Here is a 12,867-nt window from a genome sequence, read left to right on the forward strand (position 1 = left end):
AGCATGCGCTCAAAATAGCAGAGCACAGACAAAAATGTGAGGAATGCGACTTAGCCGTAATATCCAACACAGCAGGTGTTAATTGCTTGATAATTAACCACGGCAAGTGTCGAGACAGGAGAAGCTAAAGATGAATCATCAGCCAATTAAATGCCCATGGCGAGGAAAGCGAGCCCTCTCAAAGACTAGAGAGACCTCCTCTGTAATCTGAGCTCCCAGATTTTCAGGAGTGGAGCCACAGATCACTGGCACCTGTAATTTCCCAGTGTTTGCTTGTTCGTTTGTTGATTATTTCGGTTCACATTGGTCAATGCTTTAACCGTGATGCCTGGTGTTTACCTTTACATTTGAATGGAAAAAGCTAAATATCCGCACAGGTATCTAGTGGAACGATGCATACCGAAGTTCCACAGGTAAATGAAAAATCCCAAGGAAGCTGAGAGAGAGTTCAGAGATGTAACACACTCAAAGAAAAACCTTAAAGTAAAGCCAAGAGAGGCCTTAACACAATTTCTACGTCTAATGGGAGTAATGTTTGAAAGTAAAACAGGGAGCCTAAAATATGGGTTAAGAGCAAGTGACTAAAGTTAAAACACTTCATTCCTCATTAAGGTTTGATATGTGTACGGTGGAGGGCTCTAGACAGACAGGTGCAGTTTATAAATGACTAAACAAGGCCATGTTCTGAAGCATCAACACAAGCCCACACTCCTATGGATACTACTTGGGCTTTTCAAAAACAGACCCCAAAAAAATGAGCCACAGCGGACATGCCAATGACCTTCAGTTTCAGTCCGAGTGCGTGTGTTTCGGAAAGTGTGAGCGTATGTTAGAAGGTGTACGTATGCTCAGAACTATACCGGTGTACATTGTGCGTACATTATGGCGTTCACTTACAGTACACACACAAGCACACAAATACACATGCTTACCTGCATGCAAGTACACGTGTGATAGGATCATTCTTGCCATACCAAAAGGTCAAACGACCATCAGTAGGTGTCAATGTTCCATTGAGCAAGGCACGTAACCGGGGCTGGGCTGTCAGTAGTATGCATAGCTATTCACTAAGACAAATGAGGTGTTATGGTGGGGTACTCACGAAGTCTTTCTCCAGCTTGTCCATCTCCCCCTTGTAGCTCTTCAGTCTGCTCTGGTACATGCCTCTGCTCTGGATGGGGAGCTCACGCACCTCCAGATCCATCTGCTCCATCTAGGTCCAGCAATCAACCAGTTAATTCACCATTAGATGGGAAAAAAATATATTAAAAAAATAACATTATATTGGCAAAATTCGCTAGAACATAGGTCTAAACTATGCAATTATAGCCGGGTAGCCTACAATTGTGGAAATATGTCAAAACAGATTTTCAATTAAAGATTGTTGTTAAACTCAACTTATTGTACACTTTACTGTTAAGTAAGTAGTCTGTTCAGTATGTGGTGACTACACTGTTAACGGACATTTTATGTGAAGTGTTGAACTTAATGTACAGTGCATTCGGAAACTATTCAGACCACTAGAATTGGTTTTAAATTGTGTTGCGTTACAGCCTTATTCTAAAATGGATTTTAAATATAAACATATACACACACACACACCATATCAATCTACACACAATACTGCATAATGACAAAGCAAAAACACGTTTTTTAGAAAGTTTTGCTAATTTATAAAATAAATAAATGAAATAACATTTACAAAAGTGTTCAGTACTTTGTTGAAGCACCTTTGGCAGCGCTTACAGCCTCGAGTCTTCTTGGGTATGACGCTACAAGCTTGGCACACCTGTATTTGGGGAGTTTCTCCCATTCTTCTCGGCAGATCCTCTCAAACTGTCAGGTCGGACGGGGAGCGTCACTGCACAGCTATTTTAAGGTTTCTCCAGAGATGTTCGAGGGGCTGGGCCCCTCAAGGAAATTCATAGACTTGTCCCTAAGCCACTTCTGCATCGTCTTGGCTGTGTGCTTAGGGTTGTGGTTCTATTGGAAGGTGAATTATCACCCCAGTCTGAGGTCCTGAGCGCTCTGGAGCAGGTTTTCATCAAGGATCTCTCTGTACTTTGCTCTGTTCATCTTTCGCCTCAACCCTGACTCGTCTCCCAGTCCCTGCCGCTGAAAAACATCCCCACAGCATGATGCTTCCACCACCATGCTTCATCGTAGGGATGGTGCCAGGTTTTCTCCAGATGTGGCACTTGGCATTCAGGCCAAAGAGTTCAATCTTGGTTTCATCAAACAAGAGAATCTTGTTTCTCATGGTCAGAGTCCTTTAGGTGCCTTCTGGCAAACTCCAATCGGGCTGTCATAAACATTTTACTGAGGAGTGGCTTCCATCTGGCTACTCTACCATAAAGGCCTGATTGATGGAGTGCTGCAGAGATGGTTGTTCTTCTGGAAGGTTCTCCCATCTCCACAGTGGAACTGTGGAGCAGTCAGATTGACCATGGGGTTATTGGTCACCTCCCTGACCAAGGCCCTTCTCCACCGATTGCTCAGTTTGGACGGGCGGCCAGTTCTAGGAAGAAACTTGGTGGTTCCAAACTTCTTCCATTTAAGAATGATGGGGTCCACTATATTCTTGAGAACCTTCAATGTTGCATGCATTTTTTTGATACCCTTCACCAGATCTGTGCCTCGACACAATCCGGGCTCGGAGCTCTACGGACAAATCCTTCCACCTCATGGCTTGGTTTTTGCCCTGACATGCCATGTCAACTGTGGGACCTTATTTAGACAGGTGTGTGCCTTTCCAGATCATGTTCAATTCATTGAATTTACCACAGGTGGACTCCAATCAAGTTGTAGAAACACCTCAAGGACCATCAATGGAAATAGGATGCACCTGAGCTCAATTTCGAGTCTCATAGTCTCAAGGGTCTGAATACTTATGTAAATAAGGTATCTGTCTTTTATTTTTAATACATTTGCAAAAATGTCTAAACCTGTTTTCACTTTGTCATTATGGGGCATTATGTGTAGATTGATGAGGAAAATGTTTTACTTAATTCATTTTAGAATAAGGCTGTAATGTAGAAAAGAGGAAGGGGCCTGAATCATTTCTGAATGCACTGTATACATAGACAGGTTTGATGTAAAGAAATTAAAGTAAAATAGCGTAGCACACAACTTGGATTTGGAGGGGACTGTAAAACAACAAGAGATTCTGAAGATTAAACTGAAATCTCAAGCTAGCAAAACTTCAACATGAGCTACTTCAGAAGCACTCACGAAAACTTTTTCGATGTTGATTTGCTGACACATTACTCTTCTTCGGGTCATTCATCAAAGATTTTTTTTTAAAAGTTCTGACAGAAAGGCAGTTTGGTAAATAAATAAGATGCAATCCATTTGAAGGGTCTTCATTTTAAAGACATGTTCAGACCCAACAGTGTCACGTAGGGTACATTAGAGGTAACGTTACAGAGAGACAAGACTCTGAGGTGGATTTGGAGAAGCCTAATCAAGACAACAACGTCGACAATTTACACGTTAGTTCACTTCCTTAAATTTTTAAACATGACGGGAAGACTCCCTCCTCCAAATAATGGCTCGAAATGTGTCACGGGTGTGTCACTTAAAAGCGAAAAGCCATCACGCCGTTATTGTGCTGAACAGCATTTCACCACGTGAAGTATGTGCGTGTCCTGACGCCGTTAGGATAACACAGGTGCCGTTGTCTTCGTGCACCGGTGAAATTGTCTTGTTTCCTGTTCCAAATGCATTATTACTATACATTTTCTTTTAATGTGAGGAGTGGAAATTACTGATCAAAGACGTACCAACTCTCTGACTTCTTCGAGCTGTTTGTCGACATTTAGAACCAGCTGTGTCTTCTCCTCTGAAAATGAAACGGGAGAAACATATTGATCAGTCGACAGAGAAGCAGTGCTTTATGACAACAACCCAACTCCCCCGCGACGGGGGGATTGAACACACACACCAGAATGCATCTGAAGATATATTTACACATTCTCTCCGCACGCTGAGCCACATTTGAAGTCTTATTTATCCACGTGTAAAAGGCCTTTGTTGGCTTTTGTTAGAGGAGAAACGAGACACCTCGTACCAACTTAAAAAGAAATGTCAGCTTTAGTAGGTTGCCAGATTCTCTCAACTCGGAGTCCCACTAATAATGACTAAAACGCTGCTCTATGCTCACCCAAAGGCTTCGATTGCAAATCATGACTTGAAACTCATTTGGCCATAAGAGTTCAATATGGAATGTTGTAACTGATTGTGTAATCTCTCAATTCTGGCTGAATTTATTTTGTTATGTGTAGAAACTAGGGATGGGCATCTGAAAGAATGTTTGTGTTCGAGTACTAGTAGGCTCACAGAAATGATTTTGAGTTGGCCTACTCGAGTACTAGTACTCTCACAGAAATGATTTTGAGTAGGCCTACTCGAGTACTAGTACTCTCACAGAAATGATTTTGAGTAGGCCTACTCGAGTGCTCGGATCATGTGTGAAACAGGTCTGGAGGTAAACGTTGACAGATTGTTCTAATTACTGGTTCAGATACAAAATGTCATTTCTCAGTGCCTTTGACATAGCTACAGCTACTCAAAAAAACATTCAACACATCTTAAACTTTGACATTGTCCGTTTATTGTAAATGAAACCTGGCAAATGGATTTTCAGCACTCGAATGCAAATCTTGAATCGTGTCCTGGAGTATTTGCACCGATCCCTAGTAGCAGCAACAACAATTGAGATAAATACTCCTAATATTCTCCGTCCACATTTGGACATATCATATTTTATTCGTCTGATGTAAACTGATGCCTTGATGGCCCAGAGTTGAAACCAACATCTAAGAAGTCAAGGATCATTATAAAAGACCTACCCTGCTATGGACCAATGTTTGTTAAATAGGCCTAATTGACCAGATTTTCGACAACTGACATGTAGCTGAAAGCCCGCACTACTAGAAACTTCCAGATCAAAAACCAACCACAAGGCTAGCCTCTCAGTAACAGGGCGTAACAGTGTGAAATCCAACCACAAGGCTGGCCTCTCAGTAACAGGGCGTAACAGTGTGAAAACCAATCACAAGGCTAGCCTCTCAGTAACAGGGCGTAACAGTGTGAAAACCAACCACAAGGCTAGCCTCTCAGTAACAGGGCGTAACAGTGTGAAAACCAACCACAAGGCTAGCCTCTCAGTAACAGGGCGTAACAGTGTGAAAACCAACCACAAGGCTAGCCTCTCAGTAACAGGGCGTAAAAGTGTGAAATCCAACCACAAGGCCAGCCTCTCAGTAACTGGGCGTAACAGTGTGAAATCCAACCACAAGGCTAGCCTCTCAGTAACAGGGCATAACAGTGTGAAAACCAAGAGAAGATCTTCATTGTTTTACCCCTGAGTCTGCACTGCCTTTTGTCAGACATCAAATCCAATTTGAAAACCTCACAGCCTACACAAGTAAACAGCCGGGGGTGATTCTCCTCGAGGTGAGCTGGTGTAGCCCTCTCCAGCATTGGCCTGGACAAGATGATCCAGAAATATGCATGGCTATTTACTAGGAGAGCCGCAGTCTGACGGATGAGTCGTTTTGTAAACAGGCCGCAAAAAAATGTAAGTTGAGCTCGGCATCTCTGCTCAATATTTAATAGCCAGTGATTGACAGGCCTTCAGCTTTCCATAAACACTCTTGAGAAAAAAAACACATCCATGTTTTATGGAACGAGACCTTGCAATACATTGTACTCTTATTCAAACCTCAGTCCCACATTTTTCGGACAGTAACAAAGCAAAACAAAAACACATTATCAATTTGATTCTGGCGTGAACGCTGAAGGCTTGGCCAAGAGAGGGTCAAGGACGTTTCTTCGCGTGCCACAGCCATTATCTGCGATTGTGTATAAGTGATGTCGGGAAACACAGCATCCACTGGGGACAAAAAGCTTTTGTCGTAGCCATTGTCATCGTATGAAATTGAGGGCTGCCAACCGATGGGCACAACTCAGGCACTTGAGCGAGGAGAGAAAGACATGAGAAATGTCTTCATGAGTAGGAATGGAATTGAAATTCAAGTGCAAACTGTTTTGGTAGGAGCAGAGGACACGTAACAATGACTGCTGGGTATCATGGGCTTCCGCCTTAGTTCATATTCATGTGGGCTTATTTTAACATGCTGGGTGGTGGGAAACGTGGGGAAATTACACTGTGGAAGAGACACATTGTTTCCGTCAAGAAGCCAGTTCAAACCATGACAATTCAAATCGAATGTAAATTCCCATGAGCCATAGCGTAGGAAAATAAACAAGCAACAGACCTAGCAAATATGAGCTAAGCAAAGGAAGACAATGCCAGCTGCAGGATCTTTTGTTTGTTGTTCAGTGGGTGAACAGGCTGTGGCCGGTGAATAGGTAGAAATAAAGTGTTCACTTAACTATGAGACCAGTACAGATATATTTACAGTTATGATACATGATGTTAGGCTCTCGGGCCTCTCTACAGTCTCTGTTATCCTCATTTCAGGAGAGAATTCCTAAAAGGCATGAACAAAAAGGTGAAATTAATCTGGTTAAAATTGAGACTAAAGACAGAAAAGTTAGTAATGGGTAGATCTTAGGATGTGTATCTTTCCCTTTCAAGACGATCAGATACGCAGTGTTTCAACCAGGATTATTTTTCAGCTGGGTGGCAAAGATGGCAGCGGGGGCGGGTGATTGTTAGTTCTCTCTTATTTCAAAATATATTTCTACATGATCTTTTATACATACTTTATATCTGGTTTTAGTAGCTTAAGTTTACACTAAAAAACGTTTAACCATCACGGAAATTGAGTTGGGTCTCTGAGCTGGATCTGTCTGAGCTGACTTTGTGTGTGTGTGTGTGTGTGTGTGTGTGTGTGTGTGTGTGTGTGTCTATGGTGAAAATACTTGAAACCCTTGTGAGTGAACAGCTAAAAGAGTTTTTATTTACTAACTCTATTTTATCAATGTACCAAACAGGCTTCAGGAATAAGCATAGCACAATTTCAGCAGCCATGAACGTTTTAAATGATATCACTGAAGCCCTTGACAAAAAACAGCACTGTGTTTATTGATCTCTCTAAGGCTTTTGAAACAGTTGATCATGCTATACTAAGGCAGAGATTGTCGAGTGTAGGTCTGTCGGAGCATGCAGTTGCATGGTTTGCTAAGTATCTGTCTGATAGAACTCAGTGCACTCAATTTGATGGGCTTATGTCTGTTAAATTGTCTGTCTTTAATGGTGTGCCCCAAGGCTCTGTACTTGGTCCTCTCTTATTCACTATTTATATAAATGATTTAGACAAATGTCCAAAATGCACAACTTCATTTTTATGCTGATGATACTGTTATTTACTGTTGTGTCTGGTCTCTTTTAAAAGCTTTACAGAACTTGCTAACTGCTTTTTATACTGTTCAACATACCTTGTGTCAATTGAAGCTTATCCTCAATACTGAGGAAACTAAACTAATGGTGTTTTCTAAAGAAAGAAATAGACCTCTGAACCTTTCACCTATTAGTACCTGTCAGGGCAAGGAGATTGAGGTTGTAACCTCATATAAATATCTTGGAATTTTAATTGATGACGGCCTCTTTTAAATTGCATATTCAACAACTTACAAAAAAATGTACGCTGAAATTGGGATTTTACTTTAGTAATAAGGCCCGTTTTTGTTTTGAAGCCAGAAGGAGGCTCGTATCAGCTACATTTACGAGTTTACTAGACTATGGGGATATTTTATACATGAATGCTTCCGCTCAGTGTTTGAGATCAATTGATACCCTTCACCATGGCACTTTGAGTTTTATTTTAAAACTGCAAAACCCTTACGCACCACTGCACTTTGTATACCAGGGTTGGCTGGCCTTCTCTAGTCACTCGTAGGCTCAGGCACTGGTATACATTTATTTACAAAGCCATTTTGGGTTTACTACCTTTTTATTTGGGCATTTTTATTGTTCAGAAATCTGGTGGGTACTCTCTTCGTTCGCTGGACTTTATCATGCCAACTGTTCCAAATGTCCGAACTGAATTTGGTAAAAGGGGTTTTATGTACTCTGTGCCATCGTCTTGGAACGCCTTACAAAATACTTTTAAACTGGAAGAACTTGTCCCGATTGGTATTTTTAAATCACTGATGAATGATCTTGAGACTGATTCCCTGACCTGTCAATATTTTTAATTAGCTGTTTTTGATTTTGTTATACTCTTGTGAATTCTATGGTTTTTACTAGATTACTTGTAGTTTTTCATGTTGTTTGTCTGTAATTTTTGTAATGACTTGGTGCTGCCTATCTTGGCTAGGACACTCTTGAAAAAGAGATTTTAAAACTCAATGAGCCCTTCCTGGTTAAATAAAACTAAATAAATGTATTTACAATGTAGGCACCTGATCTGAGCCATAAGGTAGACTAGGCATCTACCACCCCACTACCACAATCAGATTAGTGTCAAAGTCACCTAGGTTTTCATGTCCCCTCACTTTGGTTCTGAAATCACCATCACCCACTTATTAAGTTGTCATTTCTGCACATTAAGTGTTTGAGCTCAATATGTGTACATTTTCATAATTTAGCTATGACATGGCCAATGAATATATATTGTGTGTACAAAACATTAGGAACACCTTCCTAATATTGAGTTGCCCTCAGAACAGCCTGAATTCGTCACGCCGTGGAATATAAGGAGTAGAAATCATAGCACAGGGATGCTGACCCATCACAAAATAGGAGGTATTTTTCGGAAGGTAGAACAAATGTAATATGAGCAAAAACATATTGTGAACCGGCAATTCGAAATGTTCCAATCGATTTTCTGACCGACGCATGCTACATTTGGATCGATTTTTGGGATCTGCAGACCGATGCACTTGTGTCTTAAACATTTGATCCACAGTTCAATGGGTATAGGTGTTTCGTGTCATTCCTCGTAGATCTCATGCATAACTGCATTGATACCAAATGCCCTCTTGTTAGGCTCATTCTCCCTCCACCCACTCCAAATCCCTGGTAGAGGACAAGATGTCGGGAGGTGTAAATATCCCGTAAGAATAACACAATAACACATCCCTGCTACAAATATACTAATATACAAATATACTAATCTATCTGCAAACAGAAGTCAGACAATTGTTCACTTGCAAGGAGACTTATACTAGACCTATACTATACCTAGACCTATGCTAGACTAAACTAGAAGCATTCACAATAAATATTTGAGCTCAAAATAAAGAACATTAGCATACAACTATGAATAAGGTCAATTCCACAGTAACAGATTGATGTTGAGACTAGTCATTTTCACTTTAAAATGTATGCGAAACAATAACGAATGTCTACAAAGTTAAACCACACAACTCTAAACATACACGGTACCAACAGCACCAACTGTGATCACGTTACCCAACTTTGCATCTGAACTGTTCAAGTAAATGTGTATTAGTAAACATTTTTGTGGAAATTGTTTAAAGAAGACCTTGTGCATAGAGTTCTATGGTTTATTGTCCCCCACTGTGGATCCGTCTCCGTCCGTTAGGGGGCGCTATAGTTAATCAACTCTACGTACATAAGTCCCACAATATATTGCAGACAGTACAGGCCCAGTTTTGACAACTTGGCTGAATTATGTGTTTTGCCATACAGATCTGGCATTTACTAAATTACACTGATTGGCCAGATGGTGGCGCTATAATAAGAGATTGAAAATGCAAACTTTGAAAGGTCACGCCCCTCACCCCGTTTGACCAACAGTCATGAAATTTGGTACATAGGTACCTCTCCTCACACGGAACAAATCTGCCTGTGGTCCACCATAATGGATTTTCCACTTTAAAAAACACTACTCTTCTGGCACCAAATGACTGATCTACACAAAATTTGATATGTGGCATCTTTGGATAAAGGTTCTCTCAACGCAATATTTTCCAGATTAGTACCTAAAACAACATGGCCACTATTGGCCAATAATCATTCATATGGGTGTTGGCTGGCACATAAATCCATCAAGGATATTCATATTGTAACTAAATTTGGTACACATGTTGCAAACACTGTCAAGACTTAACATATGCACGAACATTCATATCGATGAAATCAGGGAGGGGACTGTGGAAATCAGGGAGGGGACTGTGGAAACCAGGGAGGGGACTGTGGAAACCAGGGAGGGGACTGTGGATTTGTCTCTGTGTGTTAGTACGTTCGTCACACCTGATATCTCTAAACGTGGATAAATGATGCATCTTCGCTATAGAGATCAGTCAGTTACAAAATTACACTATTTGGCCCAAGGTGGCAGCTACTTTACAGTAATTAACCAAAACGTGTTAAATCACACACAATATCTCAATTGGCCAAAAGGTGCTGCATCATTCGTGGTGGACAACGCGTTTACTGTTGCCTGTTTTAAATTGTATTTGATCTCTGAGAAATTCAGCTAATAGCATTCGCCAGCTTGTAGTCAAAAACCAGAAATGAGAGATACGCCTCGTTCGTTCAGGCATCCTTATGGGGAAAGAATAGGGTTTTGGGATAAAGGGCAAAAATATGGTCTGAGGTTAACACAGGCTTAGGAGACCTTATACGTTTTGTTCTATGAGATAATACCAGTCAGTTAACATAACCTTTATTAATTAGGAAGCCTTAATGTGCTTTTTTTTTAAATAAATGCATCAAATCCACAAAATGTAACCTTTACTAATGAAGATGATCTCATAGAACAAAATCTATAAGTTCTCCAAAGCCTGTGTTTACCACAGACCTTATTTTCGGCCTTTATCCAAAACCCCTACAAAAACTCCATTCATATTCCCATAGGCTTTGTCCAACAAACCATGGCGGAGTTAGTGCCTATTGCTCTCTAGTGTGGTGTGGGGGGTCTGTGATAGAGGTCGACCGATTATGATTTTTTTTTTCAACGCCGATACCGATTATTGGAGGGCCAAAAAAGCCGATAAAGATTAATCTGCCAATTTTTTTGTTGTTGTTGTAATAATGACAATTACAACAATACTGAATGAACAATTATTTTAACTTAATATAATACATCAATAAAATCAATTTAGCCTCAAATAAATAATGAAACATGTTCAATTTGGTTTAAATAATGCAAAAACAAAGTGTTGGAGAAGAAAGTAAAAGTGCAATATGTGCCATGTAAGAAAGCTAACGTTTAAGTTCCTTATTCAGAACATGAGAACATATGAAAGCTGGTGGTTCCTTTTAACATGAGTCTTCAATATTCCCAGGTAAGATGTTTTAGGTTGTAGTTATTACAGGAATTATAGGACTATTTCCCTCTATACCATTTGTATTTCATATACCTTTGACTATTGGAAGTTCTTATAGGCACTTTAGTATTGCCAGTGTAACAGTATAGCTTCTGTCCATCTCCTCGCTCCTCCCTGGGCTCGAACCAGGAACACAATGACAACAGCCACCCTCGAAGCAGCGTTACCCATGCAGAGCAAGGAAAATAACCACTCCAAGGCTCCGAGCGAGTGATGTTTGTAACGCTATTAGCACGCGCTAACTAGCTAGCCATCTCACTTAAGTTACACCAGCCTCATCTCGGGAGTTGATAGGCTTGAAGTAATAAACAGCGCAATGCTCGACACACAACGAAGAGCTGCTGGCAAAACGCAAAGAAAGTGCTGTTTGAATGAATGTTTTCGCGCCTGCTTCTGCCTACCACCGCTCAGTTAGATACTTAGATACGTGTATGCTTGTATGCTCAGTCAGATTATATGCAACACAGGACACGCTAGATAATATCTAGTAATATCATCAACCATGTGTAGTTAACTAGTGATTATGATTGATTGATTGTTTTTATAAGATAAGTTTAATGCTAGCTAGCAACTTATCTTGGCTTGTAACAGGCAGTCTCCTTGTGGAGTGCAACGAGAGAGAGGCAAGTCGTTATGGCGTTGGACGAGTTAACTGTAAGGTTGCAAGGATGCATCCCCTGAGCTGACAAGGTGAAAATCTGTCGTTCTGCCCCTGAACTAGACAGTTAACCCACCGTTCCTAGGCCATCATTGAAAATAAGAATGTGTTCTTAACTGACTTGCCTAGTTAAATAAAGATTAAATAAAAGTGTAAAACAAAAACAAAAAAAACACCCAAAAATACCGATTTCCGATTGTTATGAAACGGCCATTTCGATTAATCTGTCAACCTCTAGTCTGTGAATGGCTTTGATAATTGGATTGAATTCTTCATGTCTTACTCATTTTTAGGAAGAAGTATGGTCCAAATCAGATGTTAGGTACTATATTTTTTGAAGATTATATGAATCCTATAAATTAAAATGGGTGCAATCAATCAGCATAATTTCTCAGAGATCAAATTATATTTAAACAAAATAATGTTTTTAGGAATGCTAATCTTATCCATTTCTAACAAACTATTTCAGAACAATCTGAGATGGGTGTCGAAACCCTCTTGTGTTTTGAGGTTAAATAAATGTAGGAAGGAAGGGCAATTTCATCTCGTTTCTTAGATGTAGGCCTACTTTATATCTTATTACCCACTTTAGAAGTGGAACTATGAAAAAATAAAATGATGGATTAGGTCTACTGCACTTAAGTGGCTTGACTCAACAATTCAGTCCCACTAAAGCCTACATCTTCACAAACAAGACAATTATTTGTCAATGTAGCCCACATCATGTTCTAGATATGAATAAAGTCTCGTTTTACTTTATTAAAAGTCCAATCCTATTATGTTTAGCTTAGGTACATGATTGAAAGATAATATTTTATATTAAGTACCAATTCTAGGAGCCGGACAACCTATTGCCATTGAACCAGGATTCAATCTCCCTTCAAGAACATATCATCATAAATGTAGAATTAAACTGCTGTGCGTTTGTCAGCACAGCATAT

General features: G+C 40.2%; 1 protein-coding gene across 4 annotated transcripts in view; it reads right to left on the reverse strand.

Moving 5' to 3' along the window:
• vti1a (vesicle transport through interaction with t-SNAREs 1A) overlaps window positions 1-12,867 on the reverse strand; it is a 187,038-nt gene that overhangs the window by 173,779 nt on the left and 392 nt on the right. For all 4 annotated transcript variants that reach the window (XM_042305443.1, XM_042305445.1, XM_042305442.1 and 1 more), the window contains exons 2-3: window positions 3,783-3,841; window positions 1,103-1,213 (exon numbers count right to left, since the gene is read on the reverse strand). In XM_042305443.1, the coding sequence (XP_042161377.1) occupies window positions 1,103-1,213; window positions 3,783-3,841 (170 nt within the window). The remainder of the gene's footprint in view (window positions 1-1,102; window positions 1,214-3,782; window positions 3,842-12,867) is intronic.

The sequence above is a fragment of the Oncorhynchus tshawytscha genome, linkage group LG24 (genome assembly GCF_018296145.1).
Source record: "Oncorhynchus tshawytscha isolate Ot180627B linkage group LG24, Otsh_v2.0, whole genome shotgun sequence".
Lineage (NCBI taxonomy): Eukaryota > Metazoa > Chordata > Actinopteri > Salmoniformes > Salmonidae > Oncorhynchus > Oncorhynchus tshawytscha.